The 21,224-nt window shown below is 58.9% G+C and overlaps 1 protein-coding gene across 1 annotated transcript; it reads left to right on the top strand.

Moving 5' to 3' along the window:
• Positions 1–1,089: 1,089 nt before the first annotated feature.
• On the top strand, positions 1,090–20,829 carry LOC102453029 (interferon upsilon receptor 1-like). The gene is made up of 8 exons (XM_075941260.2): positions 1,090–3,668; positions 6,359–6,487; positions 9,105–9,225; positions 10,130–10,305; positions 12,829–13,007; positions 13,946–14,090; positions 16,023–16,153; positions 17,045–20,829. Exons 2-8 carry the CDS (start codon positions 6,433–6,435, stop codon positions 18,017–18,019), a joined length of 1,782 nt encoding a protein of 593 aa, XP_075797375.2. The 5' UTR covers positions 1,090–3,668; positions 6,359–6,432; the 3' UTR covers positions 18,020–20,829.
• The last annotated feature ends 395 nt before the right edge of the window (positions 20,830–21,224 follow it).

Here is a 21,224-nt window from a genome sequence, read left to right as displayed (position 1 = left end):
CCTCTGCGGTCTGGGCTCCGACTCCAGACACCCACTTGCGGCCGTATTGCGCCAGGCGGGAGGCCAGGTCCACATAGGTCTCCCGTGGCCCTTTCTGTACCCCCCGGAACTTCTTCCTGTACATCTCGGGGGTCAGCCCGAACTTGTGCAGCAGGGCCTCCTTGACTCGGTTGTAATCCCCTGGCTGTAGGTCCTCCAGCTGACTGAGCACTCCGGCCGCCTCCTGGTTCAGTGCGGGGATGAGCTCCTGCAGCCAGTCAGCTGGGGGGACCCGTTGCAGTCCACAAGCCCTCTCAAAGGCACTGAGGAACCCGTCTATGTCACCCATGTCCTTCAGTTGGGCCACCACGAGCCTCTCCAAGCGTCTGGCAGTCCTGGGACCCTGGGGCCCATCCGCACTTGGCGCAGCCGGTGCCCCGCCGGTTCTCCACTCTGCCTTCAAGAGTCGGGCGTAGGCCATCTGCCCGCTGGGCCCCTCGGTGCAGACTCACCAGTCTAGTGCTGCAGCGCCCCACGATTCCCAGGAACCGCTTCGCTCTGTCTCCAGCATGCCTGGCTCCAGGGCTCTTGCTTCTACTGCGCCTTGTCGCTTGCCGCTGGAAGCTCCATCCACGGGGTGCAGTGCATCCCACTTCTGACACCAGTGTGACGGCGCGTTGGGGGTTCCCCGTCTCCTGCACCCCGAAATGGCACAAACAGACTGCACCAGCCAGTGGAATTGAGGGTGGTTTATTGCTCCTCCAGCACAGCGCAGCACAGATGTAATCTGGTCACAGGAACTGGGCTAGGATGCCTCAGGCCCCCTTGAGATGGGGGAGACTGGGCCCCTAAACTCCAGCCCCTTCTCCTAGGCTCTCCTCCATGCCCTCCGACAGCCAGCAACCAACTCCCTAACTTCCAGCCCTGCCCCCCAGCCAAGGCAGCATTCCACCTTCCTTTGTTCCTCTCCATGGGGGGTGTCTGGCCACTGGTTTGCATAGTGACTCATCCTGTTTTGCTGGGTCGTGGTACCCACGGCAGCCAGTGGGGGTTCCCCCAGAGCCAGCAGCATAGAAACCAGCCAGGTACCCCCACTACGTCACACTGGCACAGGAGGCTCCGAGGAACGCTGAGGGTGCTCTTCCCCCGAGCTGCTCCCGGCATAGTGCCGGGTGCAGGATTTCAGAGGAGATGTAAATTGAAGCCATCTCTAGTTGTGGGTGTGAAAAATCCCCTGGTGCATGCGCACTCCTGATGAGAGCTGGCTTATCCCAATTCCAGCGCAGACCGCTATGCTGCTGCGGGAGAGCGGTCCGTGGTTTGGTTTGGTTTTTTACTGTCAGTCTGTGGAGTAGAGTTTTCACCACTGCACCGGAGTTGGCTGCATTTCTGTGCATTTCGTCGGTTATATTGGTAAGTTGTGAAAAAACAAACTCAACTCAGCCAGCTCTCCCTGATGGGGGTCTCCTGTTTTTAACAGAATATTAGAAAGTCTTGCTTCTGGTATGTGACGGTTACCCTGTCGTGGGTGTTTCCAACACAAGAACAGCCACATTGTGTCAAGCCAAAGGTCCATCTAGCCTAGTATCCAGGTGTTCCAGAGGGAAGGAACAGAACAGGAAATCATCAAGTGATCCCTCCTCTGTCACCCATTCCCAGCTTCTGACAGAAGCCAGGAACACCCTCCCTGCCCATCCTGGCTAACAGCCTGTCCTTCATGAATTTATCTAGCCCTGTTAAAGCCCTAGTCTTCACAGTATCCTCTGGCAGGGAGTTCCACAGGTTGAAGGCGAGCTGCATGAAGAAATACTTTATTTGGTTTGTGTTAAACCTGCTACCTGTTAATTTCATTTGGTGACCCGTGGTTCTCGTGCTAACTTCACACCATCTGTACTAACGTATTCATAGCCTCATAAGACACATCCACACCGCAGGACTTAACTCGAAATAAGCTGTACAAATTGAGCGACGTCCGTTGTGTAGCTCATTTTGAAATAGCTTCTTTTGCGTTTGGGTGCTGTCTACACATCACTCACTTGGAGAGAGAGTGCCCTTCCCCAGCTTCCCTTACTCCCTGTACAGTGAGGGTTACAGGAGTCGGAGGAAGAAGTCCTCTGGCTTGACAGTATTTTGACATGATGTTGAAATAACTGCCTGCTGTGTAGGGGCGGACTCAATTGTTTTGAAATAATGTTGCTGTGTAGATATGGCCATACGGCGTTAACACATCAGCCCAATGCGCAGTTACGGTTTAGCTCATCAAGACTTTTAGACTGATACTCACCAGGCTTACTTTGCACAAAACTATCATCATTACATGGCAGTGGTGAATCCAAGGGTGCCAGGACATTGCTCTGGGGCATCGAGTGTCATAGCAGAAACTTCCTGGGTTTTGCTTGTTCCAAGCATTGTGGAAAAATCACGCTACTGATTAGTGATCTCGGAGAAACCCCCAGGCAAGGCAGCTATTGTGGTACCTCTGCACAATTCTGCTCGAGGCCAGTGAAACGGTTTGTACTGACTTCTATGGGAAAACCAGGAGCTGTGTGGGTTGGGAAGTTTTCATGACATGTTTTCAAGGTGACATTTGAAACCCGCGTGCTTATTGTAGGAGGGCCAGGGATACACAAAGGACCCCAAAGCAATCGTGCACATTCTCCCATGTGCAATTGGCAAAGTGGGTGCAAACTCAGGAGGCTGCTGGCCTGCAGTGACCAGGTCCAGCGATCAAGCTTTGTATGGCTGATGTTCCTGCAAGGATTCTGACCGATCCGAGTCCGTCCATGTTCCTGGGAAAGCTGAATGCTTCGCTAAGGGCAGGGATGAGGGTATCCTGGTGTTCACAGTGGTGTCTGGTGGTGGTCGGCCAAACGATGCCCTCCCTTTAGAGAGGGGGGAGGGCCTAGGAAGCTTTCCCAGGCCTTGTCTGGGTGAGATGTGGGTGCAGATGATCCCTCCTCCCTGAAGAGGACAGGCCAGCCAGTGGGCAGAGTGCAGAACTACGCACGTCGCTTGGGCAGTGCTGTGTGTGTCTCACCTGCTGGGTGCCCCTGCCCCCCTCCACAGCCCGGCTGCAGAGCTGGGACTGGACAGAGATACCTCCAGGCGGCTGGAGTGGAGCAGGGCAGCGGCACTGCAGCAAACTAAGGCCAAAGCCAGTGGGGAGCTTTTTGGTAAGATCCTGTAAACACTTCGCTGGCCTGGCTGAAAGGCTGGTTTGTCAAGCGGGCGCGTTTAATCGGCTAAACGGGGCCTTCAACCTTGGCAGGCGGCTGGGTCTCCAAAGGGCCCCCCGAGAGGCAGATGCGCGAGAGGCTAATACACAGCGCGTGCTGTGCTGGAGGCTCCTCGCGGGCTGGCCCTGCTTGCCAGGCCTGACAGCGCTAGCCAGAGGTGTCACTTGGCAATGGGAGAGGGCAGCCCTTGGTTTGACAGATCCAGGAGCGAGGGCTGGGCTGTGCCTCCTCGCTGCCTGCGGAGGGCACTGCTCTCCCAGGCGAGGGAGCCAGCGATGCGGCTGGAATTCGGCTCCAGCAGCTCAGCCCTGCCACCAACAAGGAAGAGATGAAACCAGGAAAAGGACATGAACTGCCAGTCAGGCAGGGAGCGGGGAGCAAGGCTGCTCGGAGCCCAGGTGGGGGCTGCTGGCTTGGGAGAGACCCATGAGCCGGAGGAGCGGCTGCCCTCAGGTAGGTGAGGGGACGGAGTCGAGGACCCAGGGCTTGCTTGGACAGAGCTGCTTTCCTTCTCCAAGCGCCTGGGCACACGTGGGCCGGGCGGGGCAGCTTGAAGTGTTTCCATTCTACGCAGGGCTTGCAGCGTGGCTCAGTGGGTCTCAGCCCCTCTACGCACGTTGCCGCACGGCTGCACGCGTGAAACGAGCGGCCCCGCCCATGCTGCCGCGCAGGCCGCCCCAAACGTTTCCCTGAAGCCCACCACTAACGCCCTGTTGGGAAATGAACTGTCAATACCATTAGCCTGCCCCAGAAGTTCTCCCCAGGCGCCCAGGCCCCTGGTGGTGGGAGGAGGCCAATCAGGGCGAGGGGCAGGGGAGTGTGCAAAGTCCCCTGCCCTACCGGGCATCTCTGGGTCTGCTGGCAATGCTCCTCCTAATGCACCCTAATATGCCATTAGCCTTCTTGGCTACAAGGGCGCCCTGTTGGCTCATATCCAGCTTCTCATCCACTGTAATCCCCAGATCCTTGTCTGCAGAACTGCTGCTTAGCCAGTCAGTCCCCAGCCTGTAACAATACTTGGGATTCTTCCCTCCCGAGGGCAGGACTTTACACTTGTCCTTGTTGAACCTCATCAGATTTCTTGTGGCCCAATCCTTCAATTTGTCTAAGTCACTCTGGTCCCTATCCCTGCCCTCCAGCGTATCTACCTCTCCCCCAGCTTAGTGTCATCTGCAAACTTGCTGAGGGTGCAATCCATCCCCTCAGCCAGGTCATTCATAAAAATGTTGAACAAAACCAGCCCTAGAAACGATCCTCGGGGCACACCACTAGAAACCGACCGCCAACCTGACATGGAGCCGTTGATCACTCCCCACTGGGCCCGACAGTCTAGCCAGCTTTCTATCCACCTTACAGTCTATTTATCCAATCCATATTCCCTTAACTTGCTGGCAGGAATATTGTGGGAGACTGTATCAAGCTTTGCTAAAGCCAAGAGATATCACATCCATATCGACTTCCCCATGTTGACAGAGCCAGTTATCTCCTCATAGAAGCTAATCAGGTTGGTCAGGCACGACTTGCCCTTGGTGAATCCATGTTGACTATTCCTGATCACTTTCCACTCTTCCAAGTGCTTCAGAATGGATTCCTTGAGGACCCCTCCATGATTTTTCCAGGGACTGGGATAAGGCTGACTGGTCTGTAGTTCCCTGGGTTGTTGACAGCACTTTGGCTCGCCTGTGCAGCTCCCTTGTCAACCACTCCAGGGCAAGGTGCTGCAGGTAACAACTTCCTACACACACCTTTACCCAATTCCTAGGGCTCAGGGCACAACTCCCTGCCGGTTTTGCAGGATCTTTAGCCACTGAAAGAGCCTCACACAGTAATGTCCTGATCCTCTATTGATTGACAATTCCCAAGCAAGCAGAATACACATGCGAAGCGCACAGCCTCATGCTCACCAGTCCTGATACAGGCAGGCAGACTTCCCCCGTTGGCCAGGCACCGTCAGTCTCTCTGGGTCTGGCTGTTACATCACAACCGTGCAGAGAAGTCTCAGCAGCTCGGGTATCAGGCTGTGTCTTGGAGGGGAGTTCTTCCAGGTCTTCCCCCTTCTTGCTCTTCTTTTCTTTCTTTCTTTCCTTCCCTTTCCTCTTCTTGCTTTCCCCCTTTTCCTTCTTCCCTCTTTTCTTCTTCTAGGACCCCAGTTTATATAGCGAAACTTGAGTCCTGCTTAGCTATATCGTAACCAATTATTTTAGTATAATTTTACTAACCAACCCTAATGTACTGTAACAGAATTACCTAACCAATCAGACCCACCACCTTAGTAGATTTACACCTAGCAAAATTAATTATGCAGCAGACAAACAGTTACCAGCCAGCCAGCTCCCACAGACAGACAATGGGAACTGAGGACGATAAGCCTAGACTGCGGATTCCACACCCACAACCATTGGCAAACAGTTTCTTGCCAGACGAAATGCTGTTAACTCCGTTTTCTTTACCCCCCCCCCCATGTGTTTCTTATCTGGTGCCAGTGGGGGCCAGTAGGACAGACCCTTCGCACAGCCGGCTGTGACGCTCACGCTAGCGTCGTACAGCCTAGATGGAAGGTGAGGGTGAGGCGCCAGGCCTTACAGCTAATGGCTGCTGCTCCTCAGGCTGGCTGCCCAAGAAGTTCAGGGCCACCGGCAAAGCTCGTTGTTCCACCGGCTGGACTCGATCTCTCGGGTCCCGTCCAGCTCCACGATTCCGCGAGTCACTGTGCCGCAGCCTCGGCCCTGCCCTAGGGTGCGCCCTGTGGCCGGCGGGCGGCTCTAGCAGCCAGGAGACGGCTCCGTGGTGTGGATCACGGGGGTGGGGCTGGAATGTGGCCGGTCCCCCCCCGCCACGCCGGGCCTGTGGCAAGTAGGCCAGCCTGCCCGGCGTGGCGCAGCAGGGGCGCTGGCTGCAGACCGGCATGTGTGACTCATGGCCCAGGACAAGCCACGTGAGTCACTCACCTGCGGTCGCTTCCTCTCCATGGAGACGGGGGGTGTTGGTTGGCAAGCGCCCTGTGCCTGCAGCCACAGAGGCAGTCACGTGACCTGGGCATGCCTTCCCCAGCCGGCTGCGCCTCACCCGACGGGGTTTGCAGCCTCTCAGCTATTTGCATGTAGCGCAAGTAACCAGCGCGGGTTGCGCCTTTCTCCCTGCAGGCGCCTGGCTCCGGGGCGCGCGAGCAGGACGCGGGCGCCGATGGGAGTGACTGCGTGGGGAGCAGCGCGGCATCATGCGCGGCGCACTGAGAGTGTTTCTGCTCCTCTTCCATCAGCCCCTCCTGCCGGGTAAGCTCCCCAGGGCCTGCGGCCTGGCAAGCAGAGAGAGGGTGGCGCTGGCTGCGGAAGGGTTCGCCGTGCTAGGCCTGGGCACGGGTTCAGTCTCGGCCCCGCAGGCGCGCTCTCCTCCATGCAAAGGCTTGGTGGCCGGTGGCTTTGTAAAGGGCAGGCTCCGTTACGAGCAAAAGACAAGATTTCTGACCGCCTGCCTTGCCAGCACCCCCGAGACAACCCGGGCAACTCTGCCTAACTCAGAGCCTTGGAACAGGAACGATGGGCACGTTAGTAGGAAAAAACGCTTCAGCAAAAGCAGGCGGCTGACCGGGCAAGGAGCCCAACGAGGGGCAGTTTGAAAATATAATCAAGCACCGCGTGGGAAGCAGAAAGAAGAAACTGTAATGAGAGTCCTCTGTGCACACATGGACTGTCCAGGCTACAGGCTGTGCAGCATGCATGATGTGTGCGCAGTGACATCTTTTCCCACCTCCAGACAGAGATGACAATTGTCTTATTAAAGCTGAGTTTTTTCATATGCAAAATAACTTTTTTGACCAACTCACGTTTTCCTTTGGATTGACATTTTTAATTGGTTAAATTTTTGCAGGTTTATTGGTCACAAACCAAATTTAAAAAATCAATTTTTCCATGTGGGGGATTTTACTTTCCTTTCTCTTCTATTTTTCCACTTTTTTCCAGTGGTAGAGAAAGAGAAAGGAAATTAATAATAACAAAAAAGAAAACTTACATCTGGCAGCCACTATCAGTGGAGTGCCTCAGAGGCCGGTTTTATTCAGCATCCTTCAGTAATGCCCTGGCCGAGGGGATGGATTGCACCCTCAGCAAGTTTGCGGCTGACACTAAGCTGAGGTAGAGGTAGATACGCCGGAGGGCAGGGATAGGGTCCAGAGTGACCTAGACAGATTAGAGGTTTGGGCCAAAAGAAATCTGATGAGGTTCAACAAGGACAAGTGCAGAGTCCTGCCCTTGGGAGGGAAGAATCCCAAGCATTGGTACAGGCTGGGGACCGACTGGCTAAGCAGCAGTTCTGCAGACAAGGACCTGGGGGTTACAGTGGATGAGAAGCTGGATGTGACTCAACAGGGCGCCCTTGTAGCCAAGAAGGCTAGTGGCATATTCAGGTGCATTAGGAGGAGCATTGCCAGCAGACCCAGAGAAGTGATGATTCCCCTTTATTCGGCTCTGGCGAGGCCACACCTGGAGTATTGTGTCCAGTTCTGGGCCCCCCACTATGGAAAGGCTGTGGCCATGCTGGAGAGAGTTCATAAGATAAGAAAACAATGAGGGGCCTGGAGCACGTGTCTTATGAAGAGAGGCTGCAGGAACTGGGAATATTTAGGCTGCAGGAGAGAAGAGGGAGGGGGGATTTGAGAGCAGCCTTCAGCTTCCGGACGGGGGGTTCCAAAGAGGCTGGTCTCAGTGGGGGCAGAACAAGGGGCAATGGGCTGCAGGTTAGATAACAGGAAAAGCTCCTTCCCTAGGCGGGTGGGGAAGCGCTGGGATGGGCTCCCTAGGGCGGGGGTGGAATCGCCAGTGCTGGAGGTTTTAAGTCCTGGCTGGGCTGATGTAATTGGGGTTGGTCCTGCTTTGAGCTGGATTTGGACCAGTTGGGCTCCTGAGGTCACTTCCAGCCCAAATCTCCCTGAGTCTGTGAACTTTTTGGTTTTGGTTTGCAGCTTTCATGTTTCTGGAAGCAATGAAGAATTCCAATGCAGGTTTTCACGTAGATGTTTTAAAACACAAAACACCTAGCGCTTTTTCAGACTGCTCTTGCGCTAGGCAGACTGCACTAGCTCCCCCCACCCATGCACTTCTAGTTCATCCGTGGCGGCCAGCCACGCAGGCCTGGGACAGGGACACTGCACTAGGCTAAACCGGGCCTGCAGGTTTGTCTGATCTCGCGGTGGGTGCTTGGGCAGGGCAGACTGTAGCTTGCTCAAACCAAAGATTGCAGGGGTGTGAGGCAGCAGAACAAAGGCTGAGCGTGGTGGAGGAGAAATCCGTGTGCTGCAGCGATCCCAGCTGACGCTGAGATGTACTTTGGCGTCCTGCATCGCTGGCAGCTGAGCGATAGGTGTGACGGCGCGTTGGGGGTCCCCCGTCTCCTGCACCCCGAAATGGCACAAACAGACTGCACCAGCCGGTGGAATAGAGGAAGTTTATTGCCTCTCCAGGATACAGCACAGCACAGATGTAATCTGGTCACAGAGCTGGGCTAGGATGCCTCAGGCCCCCTTGAGATGGGGGAGACTGGGCCCCTAAACTCCAGCCCCTTTCCCTAGGCTGTCTCCTCCATGCTCCCAGACAGCCAGCAACTAACTAACACTCTTCCAGCCCTGCCCCCCAGCCAGGGCAGCATTCCCCCTTCCTTTGTTCCTCTCCATGGGGGGGTGTCTGGCCATACCGGTTGAGAGGTCCCTTTGCATAGTGACTCATCCTGTTTTGCTGGGTCGTGGTACCCACGGCAGCTGGGAGGAGGGGGGGGTTACCCCAGAGCCAGCAGCATAGAAACCAGCCCGGTACCCCCACTACGTCACAATAGGAAAGCAGCACTCTGTTCCCTTCATTGCAAGGAGGCCGATCCGCTTCCCTCTGATTTCCTTTCCAGGCATGCTGTCTCCGCCACAGAATGTGATGCTAACATCGGAGAATTTCCACACTCTCTTGGCATGGGAGCCCGGTGCCAGCTCGGGCAATGGCACCCGATACGAGGTTGAAAGTCGCCAGCGGTATGTCATAGCTGTGAGCTGACTGACCTTCTGTGTATTCGGGGGCGTCTCTGCGCTCTGCAGTCCTGCCTTCCTCATGGCCACCTGGCTTCCCTCTTCTACCCAGGGCTGAGGGGGATGGATTTTTAGGTTCTATGGCCGATTTGAAAAATCAGAATCAGTTAAAAGAATTAAAATGAGAAAGTTAAAGAATTCAGTGAAATCTAAACCCAACCCGGGACTGCAAGACTCTTCTACAAATTGAAAGAACATGGTTTTGGGTCCAATGAAATACAGGTCATTGGACCCCAAATGGGGTTTTTCAACCCTTGTCACGGGCTGGATTCACCCTCTGGCGGCGGAGCAGGGGGTGATGCTGGTGCCCATCTTACAGGCAGGGTTTGCGTCTGGGCTGGCCCCATGTTCAAGTCCATCCTCCAAAAGCTAATGATGGTGTGGGTGGGCGGGGCTTGCCCCAGCTGACCCCCATGTTGGGGCGTTGTCCTGGAGCCCCAGGATCAAGTCCCATCGCCTGAGGTGGAGAAGGAGCATTAAGCCCCGGTCTCCCATAGCCCAGGGGGGCTCCGCTGGCAGCCGTTCTCTGTCCTGAGTCAAACGCTTTGGGCAGAAGCTGGGTGGCCGCTTTGTGTCCAGTCTGTCGGTCGCGGCAGGGCTCCGAACGGCCTGTTTGTCTGGAGCCCTTTGCCCAAGTCACCTCCTGCCTGCGCCCGCAGGGGAGGGACTGAGCAGCAAGCGAGGGCTGCCTTTGAATTCAGGGGGGCGGGGGGCAGAGCATCGGTCTTGGCCACAGGATTCCCGCCTGGCTCACCCCAGCAAGGTCTTTCCTCCTGGCCAGGGTGGGGGAGGAGGTGCGGGGCGGGTGCCGCGGGCTCCCTGTTGCATCACTGGCTGCTTCCGCACGCAGCTCTTCTGACTGGACCAAAGTGGACCCCTGCTGGCGGGACGGCCCCGGGGCGGCGCCCACTTGCAGGCTGTACTTCGAAGACATGCACAACATGTACTGGGCCAGGGTGAGAGCCACGGATGGAGCCCGCGTGTCCGACTGGGCCGTGTCCAACGAGCTGCTGCCGTACCGAGACAGTAAGGACCGAGGCGGGCGGGCCGGAGTCTGGCGGGAGGGGCTATGGAATGACGGGCACCGTGCTGGGAATGACGGCGGGTCAGGCTGCCGCGTTCTGAACAGGCCAGGGGCTGACCCCCAAGTTCTGGAGAAGGTCTCAGGCCTCTGCAGGCTGGATGGTCACAGTCACACCTGGCCTGGGAACCGCCGGACCTGCTCGCGCCTGGGCCACGCAGAGCCGGGTGCCGAGTTTCGCGCAGCACGTTGCCAGTGCCTGGCTCTGCGCTGACGCTGGCTGCCTGCAGGGGCAGGGAAGGAATTGTCCCCATGCGGCACGGCTGCGTTGGGCTGATCCTGGTCTCACCTCCCTCTGAAGCAGCAGACAGGCCCAGGCTCCACGGTGACAGAGGATCCTCTGCGGGGCCGGGGGCCAGCCTGCTGGGTGCTGCCCAGGGAAGGTGGAAGACGGAGGCGAGGGCGGGGGTGGGAGGAGGAGGAGAGAGTCCGGGCTCACAGGTTGCTGGTGGGGCGTGAGAGACCCCTCTGAGCCAGCGGCCGTGGGGGAAGAAGCTGGCTGGCGAAGGCAGGGACAGGTGCTCTGGAAAGGCGAGGTGCCTCTCCTGCGCGCCGGACGGGGCGGACCAGAGGCAGCAGCTGGACAGACGGACGTGAGGAGTGGCTGCTGGGCAGCGGCAGTGCAGGGAGCCAGCTGCCAGCATAGCCCCAGACAGAGAGAATGGGGCCGATGCCAACCCCACCCCCACTGGAAAGCAGCGGCCTGGATGAGCCAGGCAGGCCCCAGCTGCTTCCCAGGGGAGGGGACACCCTGTCTCCGGCCAGCCGCTGTTGGAGGGACGAGTGTTTCGCGCTCCGAAGGGCCGTGCTCAGCCCTGAAGAAGAGGCGCTCTGGGAGCAACAAGCTGGTCTCTCTCGCCAGCAGACGTCGGTCCCATAAGAGAGATTCCCTAATCCCCTGCTGCACTGATCTCCTGGGACCGGCGCTGCCGGGTACTAGCCTGCCCTGCTGACAGCTCTTGGCGGCCGAGGCCTCGGCCGGAATCCGTCCTCTGGACCTTTGTGCCGAGGGAGGAGGGTCTGGGATTGCCACCGGAGTGATGTTGCCGGGCGGTAGCAAAGCCCAGCTGTGGTCGTGCTGCGGCCAGGCCTGTTGCCGTGGACGCTGGTGGTCAGCTGTGCCAGCGTGTTGGTGCCGCCATGGCTGGCGGAGGCAGGGAGATGGTCCTGCTGGGGCGCAGCGCGGTGGCAAGACAGGGATTGCAAATCAGTCTGGCAGGGCCTCCCGGAGGGTCCCTGGGGACGTGCAGAGTGAGGGGCCAGGGCCGTGTGCGTGGAGATGTGGCCCTGCATTCCCTAGACAGCTACCTGGGGAGGGAGAGGCCTCTCCACTTGGAATTTGGCGTCACAGAAAGGGCGCAGGAATCCCAGCAATGGAGGGTGATGCCCTGGGCATCTAGCTGAAGCGGATCGGCAGCCTACAGTATCTCTGCTGTGTCCAGTGCACTCGCGGGGAGGCGGCCAGTCTTCCTGCAACGCCCAGGCTGACTTAGATGGTAACCTGTTGGGGCCCAGAGCAGCCTTCCGTCACGTACAGCGCCTAGCACCGTGAGGTCGGCCCCAGGACAGAGCACCTCAGCTCCACAGTAATATCAGAACGAAACCCTGGGCACAAGCCCTGCGCAAATAGGGAATGTGTGTGACTTGGAGAGGGAGGGGTGATGGCGCTGCCAAGCCAGGGGCCTCTCCGGACCACAGCTGCGTCCTAGCATTAGACACGTCCTGGGCTTCCAGTCTCTCCAGGAGCTTCCGAGTGCCCGTTTCCTGCCCCAGGGACATGCCCATCAGCTGGCATTAGCAGAAGCTGCCGCACGGTAGGGCGCGCTGCAGCGGCCGCTCTCGCCGTCCATGTGGCTGAGCACACGCACCCTGTGCACGCGGCTGGTGTGCGCGGAAAGCTGTGCCTTCAGTCTGATTGACCGAGGACAGGGCATCTCCGCCTGGGAAGGGCTGGCCGGGGGCTGCTGTCATTGCAGGTTAGTGCACGCTGTCTGGAGTCCTCCACTGGGCTTCAGGTGAACCAAAGTGTGATCCCAGGGGGACTTCTTGTTTCACCGTGAAGCGGCAAGCGCAGCTGTGACCGCTGCTCTGTCGGCAGGCGCGCTCTCCTGCCAGCCGCAAAGCCCCTCCTCGGGGTGGACGGATTTTGACAAGCTGACTGTCAGCCCCGGCTGCGCGGACAGAGCCCTCTCTCTGCAGAGTGGAGACATGCCCCTTGCAGTGTTAAGCAGGCCTGAGATGACTGCAGTGCGAGAAGCACAGGACAGGTTAGCAGGGAACAGGTGCTAATGAGAGGGAGCCAGCTGAATAGTTGAGTTGGGTTTGTCAGCACCCGATGGAGCTGCCCTCCGCCCCCAGGAGAGAGGATGAAGTTACCAAACTCAGACCGGAATCTCGAAAAAGAAGGTGATTGGTTCCAAGGGAACAAGGCGCCTGACAATTGTGCCTTTCCTCTTTTGATTTCACAGCGATTCTGGGTCCCCCTAACCTGACTCTGACATTGGCGAATGAGAATCTGACGGTAAATCTCTCCATGCCACTCACCCCTTATCGCAGGAGAAATGGCACTTACAAGTCAGTCCAGAAAGTGCTACCCAACTGGATGTACCGGCTCAGCCTTTCCGAAGAAGGTGTTCCCATCAACAGCGTAAGCTACGTGCACAGCCTGTCGGGAGGCAGAGGCAGTTCCACACGTCTGTGCGGCCTGAGGCTGGGTGACTTTCACAAGGGGCTGGTTTGGGTAGAAAATGTCAGTTTGGTTGCTTGTTTGATCTTCCTGACTCAGCAAAATTGGGTTGGAAATTTGATGAGATCAGGCTTTCTGGGCCTTCAGCTTCTGGTCCCAGCTTCCACCCTTCCTGCTGGTGGTTTGGCACCTCTGCTTCTGGGTCCAGCAGTTTGGAGATGGGGATCGAGGTTGTTTCTAGAGCTGGATCCTAAGAAGGCTTGAGGATGGGGGTGGTTTCTTCTTTTTCCAGACTGGAGGATCCATCCCTAACCAGGAGACCGGTTGGATCTCTTGGCGGTGCAGGGCAGAGAGGAATGTGTCCGACCCCAGTAGATGACGGGTGTAAAGGGGGAAGACTTCAGGAACAGAACTGCAGGCTGAGCTAGGGAATAGGTTTGCAGAGTACTTCTGAGAGGTGATTAGAGCTGCCTGAGTCCTGCTCTAAGACGACCTGCGCTGGAGGGAAGTCTGGAGAAAGGCAGAGTGCTGGGCGGGGGGGGGGCCCGATGGAGCAGGGTGCCTCAGTCAGAGGCGAGTTGTGGAGGGGGATGTGGCGGAGAAAGCAGAGAATGGGAGACTGAGGCGCAGACGCTTCTATTTCCTGGTGCTCCGGGCGTGATGAGAAGGCTGCCGGGGTCGAAGTGACGTTGGAAGTGCTTGCGTTGCGTCCTGAGCATGCAGGACTCCTTGCCAGGTTGCAAGGGCATGCGTTAGTGTGCGCCTGGCTAAGACACACGGCCGTGCTTCCCTTCGCTCCTGGCCGCCGCCCTCCGCTGCAGGCTGTCCCAGGAGGAGCCAGGGAGCGGGGCCGCAAGTGGTAGGCGGGGGTCTCAGGCACGGTCTCCCTCTCGCCGAAGGTGTCCCTGGAGCCCGTGGGCAAGATCACATCACACACCTTTGAGTCCTTGAAAGCCAGCACCAGTTACTGCGTCACAGCCCGCGTGAGCAGAGAGGCGAGCAAGGCGGCTGCGCGATGTATTGAGACTCCGGACCGTCCGGCAGGTACGGCCCAACAGGGCAGTGCCGCTGCCATGCTCCCTGCTCAGATCCCGGGCTTCAGTGCGGGGACGGAGCGAGCGTTGCCTCCCAGCCACAGAGCAGAGTCTGTAAGAGGAGAAGACTGGGCAGCACTTTAAAGACTAACAAGATGGTTTATTAGGTGATGAGCTTTCGTGGGCCAGACCCACTTCCTCAGATCAAATTGTGGAAGAAAATTGGCACAACCATATATTAGATGATATTAGAGGTGATAATTGGGGAAGCTATCTTTGTAATGGTAGCTGTAATGTAATGCAATGCTGACATCTGCTCTAATCCCATTGACAGAGACCAGAAACTTCAGGATCTCTACCAAGCATTTATAAACCTCAATTACCCACCCAGAGAAATAAAAAAGCAAATTGAAAGAGCCAGACGAATACCTAGAAACCATCTACTACAAGACAGACCCAAGAAAACCAACAATAGAACACCACTTGTCATCACCTACAGCCCCCAACTTAAACCCCTCCAACACATTATCAAACTACAGCCTATACTGGAACAGGATACTACCCTCTGAGAGGCTCTGGGAGTCAGACCCATAGTCTCCTATAGACAACCACCTAACCTCAGGATGATTCTTACCAACAACCACAGGACATACCACACTAATACCCACCCTGGTACCTTCCCTTGCAACAAACCCCGTTGCCAACTTTGTCCACATATTTACTCTGCTGACACGATCATTGGACCTAACCAATTCAGTTATAAGATCAAGAACACATATTCCCGCGCATCCAGAAATATAATCTATGTTATCACGTGCCTACAGTGTCCGTCTGCTATGTACATTGGACAAACGCCTCAGACACTTTTCCAAAGGATCAATGCCCACAAAACAGATATCAGACAGTTTCACAAAGAAAAAACAGTTTCTTGCTATTTCAACCAGAAAGGGCATTGTCTCAACGACTTAACTACCTGCATCCTGCTTCACAGACATTTTAACACAAGACTTTAAATAGAAACCTCTGAACTGTTATTCATGCTTAAATTTGACACTTTACAACTGGGCCTCAACAAAGATGCTAATTACCTTCCCCGTTACAAAGGTAGCTTCCCCAATTATCACCTCTAATATCATTAGCTCACAGACATTAACCTCCCCCCCATCCCCCCTCTGTTCTGAAATTTGATTTGTCCTTTTTATATGTGTTCTCTTTTTTTGATTGTATCCTTTGATATATATTGTCGTGCCAATTTTCTTCCACTATTTGATCTGAGGAAGTGGGTCTGGCCCATGAAAGTTCATCATCTAATAAACCATCTTGTTAGTCTTTAAAGTGCTGCCTAGTCCTGCCTTTTGGTTCAGCCAGAGCAGACTGACACGGCTGCATCTCTGTAAGAGGAGGGGACTCGTAGCCTGTGCGGCTGACTTGGGAGACTGCACAGAGCTCCGTGGGCACGGTCATTGCTCCGGGGGGTTTGCTAAGGAGTTTGTGAGGGGAGCCCCCGAGCGGGACAAGGAGGTAGCCACAGCTGTGCCCTGGAACCTCCCCCAGCTGTGAGCCTGTTCCAGCAGCCTGGGCAAAGGAGAGCCACATGGACTCTGCCGGCCCCAGGAGCAGGACGTGCCTATGGCTCAGTGACTGGAGGCCCTCGCTGGAGATGGGGTGGGCGGCGCCCCCTGCTCTGTCTGCTCAGAGAGCCCGGGGCAAGTCCAGGGTTCGAATACCAAGGGGAGAGCATTCCCCTTCCTCTGCTAGGAGATCTCTGGCCCCTCTGTGGGCACAGCAAGGGCAGCGCCTGGGGCACCAGTGCAGGTCAGGCGCTGAGCACGCCGCGGCCTCCTTGGCTGTGACTGGCGGGCGCAGCACACGCCGGCGTCCGTGCAGCAGTCAGGTGATCGGGTTCCCCCACCCCTCTAGAACTGTTGTTAATTCTTTTCAGATTCCCTCTGGGGCCTTGTCATGGCTCTGGCCATCGTCCTGGTGCTGCTTCTGCTGAGCACCGCTGGCCTGTACGTCCTCAAGCTCTACACGTACCCAAGCATCTCCCAAATGCCCTTCCCCAAGTCACTGGTGAGTGAGCAGCAGCCGCTCCTGGCTCCAGCACCGTGGCCAGTCCCGTGCCAGGGCTGAGGCTGTGCGGGGGTGCGTTGATGGGGGTGTATCGGGGGGCGGATGCAGGACCCGGGGGCCCTGGAGGCAGCTTGGGAACAGGCGAGCGGGGAAGCGTGCAGGAAGCGGTCACAGCCGCACAGCACTTCGCTCGGCTCAGCGTTCGTAAGAGGCTGCAGCCCGGCATGCGGCGAGGCGCATGAGACCTCTCTGGCGCCGCTCAGGCTGGAGAGCAGTGCAGAGTAATGTCCCCGGGGAGCCAGAACCCCGCTAGGCCTACAAAATGAGCTTGGTGGTCTCGGAGTCGCCCTGGGCGGGCTCTGAAAACGGCTGCTCGGTGTGCAGCGGCCGCCCAGCAAGCTCCCGGGATGCGAGGCACCCTGGGGAAGGGCTGGAGGGTCAGAGCGAATGTGAGTGTCCCTGGCCAGTTCCGGGGGCAGCCGCACCGTGAATCCCGCGCGCAGGTCTGGAGTCGGAGAAGGGGGGATGCGGCGGGTGTGGACCAGCTCCTGCAGCAGCAGGGACTCGTAGGACGGGGGCTTCTCGGCTCGGAGGAGACCCGGCTGCGGCGGGCGTGGGGAGCGGAGAAGCGGGCACAGGCGCCAGGGGTCACCCGATGACGTTCCCAGGCATCGGAGCTGGGGCCAGGGGCGGGTTGCTCTGTTTCCCACCCAGGGAGCGCAGGGGTGGGCCTGATCCCTGCTGCTGGCGCCAGGCCTCTGCTAGTCCCCGGGGCCTCACGGGCTGCCCAGAGCATGGGGCCCTGGGTGGCCGGATGCGCTGGCCAGTGGATGGGCTGGCTTTCCCCTCCACTCCGCAGCCCGGCTCTGACGTGCGGTTCCTCTGTGGCAGGCTATTCGGTGTGACGAGCTGGATGGGAACCTCCGCACCAAGGCTCCTGCCCAGGACCTCGAGGGCGCGCTCGTCACGCTGAGCTCGGTGGCTGGACTTGCCGCCAGGGGTAACTCCCCAGTGGAGCAAGAAAGACTCCAAAGCCAGCTCCTTTCAGGAGGCTGCCAGGCTGGGGAGGAGGAAGGCTACTGTGCCAATGGGTTTGGTCCAGGCTACTGTGAGGGCCTGGCCTCTTCCAGTGCCACGGGCCAGCTGGAGTTTGCTGGCTCGGGGAGCTCTGGCGCCCTGTTGGCATCAGCAGGACAGATGAAGGATGGAGACGCAGGGGAGGGGCGCTACAGTGCTGCTTTGACGGCTCTGCTCCTTGCGGGCTCACGGGTGTTTCCCGAGCCTCTGTCTCCGCAGGCAGGCCTGGCCAGAGAGGCCTGTCCGAGCGATGGGGGCGACCAGGCCTGCTCTGAGACTGGGATCCCGCTGCACCTGCTGGGTTATTCCAGGTGCTCTTCTCCAGTGTCGGAATCCCGGGGTCTTTCGCCGCCTCCCGCAGGCACAAGAAGCAGCCTTGGCCACCTCCCCAAGAGCAGGGCGTGGCCTGCAGGCTGGGCTGATGTTCCTCTGAGCTCCGTGAGACTGCAGGGCAGCGAAGAAAGACCAGAGCCCCTGAAGGTCACCGCTTCCTCTAGCTACGAGCCACGCCCAGGCGTGCTTGCCCTGTCGCTCCGGGCGCTGGCGCTGGGAGGAAGACAGGAGCGCCAGGGAGCCTTCGCGTGCGGAGGGGCTGACTCTGGATTCCCGTGTGGTGTGACTCTGCCGCGATGTGCGCGCAACCAGAGAGCTCGGACTCTGGAACCGGGCCCAGACCAAAGCTCCCGCCCCTGGACAGCCGCCCCTCGCGTGGGTGCTCAGACCTGGCCAGGCTTAGCTGTGGGTTTTGGTTCAGGCCCAGTGGAGTCCAGCAGAGGCTCGTGGCTTTGACTGTGAGATTGTGGGTCCATCTCAGCCTGACGCACAAGGAGAACATAAGGTGTGTGAAACCCACACAAAGCCACACCAGGGGCCCGGCTCTGAGTGCCCCCTGGGACCTGACCAAATCGCCTTTCTCCTCCGGCTGCAGTGGAGAGACCAGCGGAGCGGGTGACGCCCTCTCGTGTGTGTGTCTGAGGTGAGGCTGGACACTCGGAATGTGTCGTAAGCGTCGTAAACGTTAATTTATTCTGGACACGCCTCTCATGCTCTGTCTTCTGTACCAAGCCAGCAAACGTGTGAGGAATCCGCTAGGCATACGGGGGGGTCCCTCTGGGGGAGGGGAGCCGCTTGTTTTCAGAACCTGGTTTGTGTGTTGCCGTCACCCTCAATAACTGTCTTACCCTAAGGAGGGTGGTTGGAGGGAAGCCGGCGCCTGTGAACAGCACCCTCAGCTGGAGAAAGGTGCCCCCGGGTGATTTCTCTCTCATACAGTGACACAGGTGAGGCAGGCACCATGCGCCTGTGGTGGGTACCTACCCACCCGACACCCTGTACCTGCAGTTCACACCCAGCGTCCCCAGTCGCTCACCTGTCTCCTGCCCTTGTCTGGCTCAGGGCTGCTACGTGCTGCACCATCGCCAGGAGCGTGTTTACGGTGTTGCCTGAGAGCAGTAGGTCGGGCTGTGCCTTTGCTAGTCCTCTGGAATGTGGTTCCAAGATACCCAGGGCCGAGCGCCCGTTGGGGGGGCCTGGTTTTAGTGATGCTGGCGGTTCTCTGCCAGTCCCTGTGCCAGACAGCGAGCCGGTGCCGTCTCTGTGGCAGGGCCTGACTGCGGCGTCCAGCATGGTCTGGCTTTGCTAGCGGGCGCGGGCTCAGGCTTTCTCTTGCTAGGACGGCCGCCGGCCCATGGCCCTACATGGACTAGACCAGCAGGCCGGATTCCTTCAAGGCCATACAGCAGGTCGGGGAGAACCCAGTCCCCTGGCAGGGCCCTAGCCACCAGCCTATGCTGCCTGAGGCCTGTCCCCTGTGCCAGCTGGGGAGAGCAGCATGGCTGATGGGCTCATTTCTCCTTAGGAAACCCAGAGCCCCCTATTCCCCGGCTAGGCCATGGACACTCCTTATTCCCCACCGGATCCCGTTTCCCCGGCCCGCGCTGCCAGGGCAGGGACCTCACCGCGAGGCAGGACGTGGCTGGAGGAGAGACGCACCGAGCTGGCGGCTCACGTCCCCGCAGAGACGTGCAGACCCCGCGCTGGGAGCGAGGCAGAGCGAAGGGCAGAGCCAACGCGCCAGCTCCGGCCCTACAGAGCCCCAGCCGGAGGATTCTCCCGCGGGAATGTGGTAGGGCACCGCTCGCGCCTGCTCCCACGATTCTGTTCCTGCTGCGGCGGGAGGGCATAGCGGATGCAAGGCCGCGGCGTCAGTGGTGTGAGCGCCAGGCCTTTGGGACTGCTCAGCGCTGATTAAACTCAGCAGCCTCTGTTGCGCTGTGGCAGGCCGAGCGAGAGACCTGTTCGAGGGTGGGAGCGAGCGAGGAGCCGAGCAAGAGGCTCTGCCTGTACGGTCTGGTGCAGGGAGAGCGAGGTGAGTGGCCGGCTTTGCCCGCGTGAGGCTCTCAGAGCACTTTGCAAATGCTAAAGAATTCATCCCGTCAGCCTGTGACCTACGAGCTACGTCCACAGTATTTCTAGTTTGCAGTGAGGGAAACTGAGGCCCGGCTCATTCCAGTGCTCTGCCCAAGCCCATCTGGTGTTTCCCTTGCTGCTCCATTGTGGGCGGTAACAGCTGCCGGGTCTCAGTCCAGAAGCTGGTGCCTGCCTGGGTCTCGGGGACGGGTGCTGGGACGGGGGATTGCCCGCCCGTGCAGAGGCTGCGGCGCTCGCGGGGTGCGTGCTTTGCTCAACACGAGCCGCAGCGGTGGAAAAGGCTGGTGACATTTCAGCGTAACCTTTCAGCAGCCAGAGTTTCCATGGAGCCGTTCAGGGTTCTCACGGGGTTCCCAGCCGCTGCGAGATCGCGGCAGGCCTGGTGCCAGTGATTAATACCAGGCAGGCCTGGCACTGAGCCAGCCGCTGCTCGGGGCTGAGGTTTTACTCCCGTGGGGAGGGAGGGGGCGGGAGGCTTGTGACTGTGCAGTCTCGCTGGGTTGCCAGGCCGTCCTGGGGGGAGCCAGTTTGCCTGGGGCGGGGGCTGCAGGGCGGAACGGGACAGTCGGGACTGAGTCATTCTGAAAACAGGCGGACCAGAGAGTCACTGAGCTGTAGCACTGGAGAGACCTGCCCGTCCGGTCCCTGCGCTCAGGCCCAAGGGACCTCTGCCTTGGGGAGCAGCTGCTTTGCCTCCCTCTGCTTAGATCTGCTCTTTGTTCAGGGCAGCGTTTCTCAAACGGGGGGCTGCCCCCCCTCCAGCGGCCCTGATCCCCCCGGGGAGAGACGCACTGAATTGCCCCCCCCCCCCGGCGCACGGGAGAGCCAACGTTAAATCAACGCCCCGCGTCAGGAACCAGCGAACGGCCCGCGCCTCCCGTCCGCGCTGCCCTGTCCCCGGAGCCCTTTGGCCATAGCGGGCAGAAGGGACAGGACGGGCCCCCTGGTGTCAGCTGTTCCAACCTGCGGCTTCAAGGAAGGGGCCCCAGCTTGCTGTGGTGGCTGGAAAATGGGTGTGTAGGGGGTGTCCTGGGTGTGACTGGGGGGGTCTGCTCTGGACCCGGTGTCCCCCTGCGCTGGGCTGTGATTCCCACTGACTCACCCGCATGTGGATTGGCCCAGACACCTACGCCCAGTCCGAGCAGACGGGTGAGGGAGGGAGGTTTCGGGGTGGGGGTCCCGGTACCCTTGGGACTGGAGCGGGCGGGGAGGGAGGGTTCGGGTTGGGGGTCCCGGTACCCTTGGGGCTGGAGCGGGCGGGCGAGGGGGGGAGGGTTGGGGTCCCGGTACCCTTAGGACTGGAGCGGGCGGGCAGGCGAGGGGGGGAGGGTTGGGGGTCCCGGTACCCTTGGGGCTGGAGCGGGCGGGCGAGGGAGGGAGGGTTCGGGTTGGGGGTCCCGGTACCCTTGGGACTGGAGCGGGCGGGCAGGCGAGGGAGGGAGGGTTGGGGGTCCTGGTACCCTTGGGGCTGGAGCGGGCGGGCGAGGGGGGGAGGGTTCGGGTTGGGGGTCCCGGTACCCTTGGGGCTGGAGCGGGCGGGCAGGCGAGGGGGGCAGGGTTGGGG

The sequence above is a fragment of the Pelodiscus sinensis genome, chromosome 13, assembly GCF_052426305.1.
Source record: "Pelodiscus sinensis isolate ZL-2025 chromosome 13, ASM5242630v1, whole genome shotgun sequence".
NCBI classification, from domain to species: Eukaryota; Metazoa; Chordata; order Testudines; family Trionychidae; genus Pelodiscus; species Pelodiscus sinensis.
Note: the sequence above shows the minus strand (reverse complement) of the source record. Positions and strands in the feature narration are given on the sequence as shown.

Bases quoted from the DNA above. Each gene is read 5' to 3' on its own strand.
- LOC102453029 (XM_075941260.2), top strand. From the start codon at position 6,433: ATGCGCGGCGCACTGAGAGTGTTTCTGCTCCTCTTCCATCAGCCCCTC. The intron at 9,226-10,129 runs GTATGTCATAGC...TTCCGCACGCAG, and splicing joins GAGGTTGAAAGTCGCCAGCG to CTCTTCTGACTGGACCAAAG. The intron at 13,008-13,945 runs GTAAGCTACGTG...CTCTCGCCGAAG, and splicing joins AAGGTGTTCCCATCAACAGC to GTGTCCCTGGAGCCCGTGGG.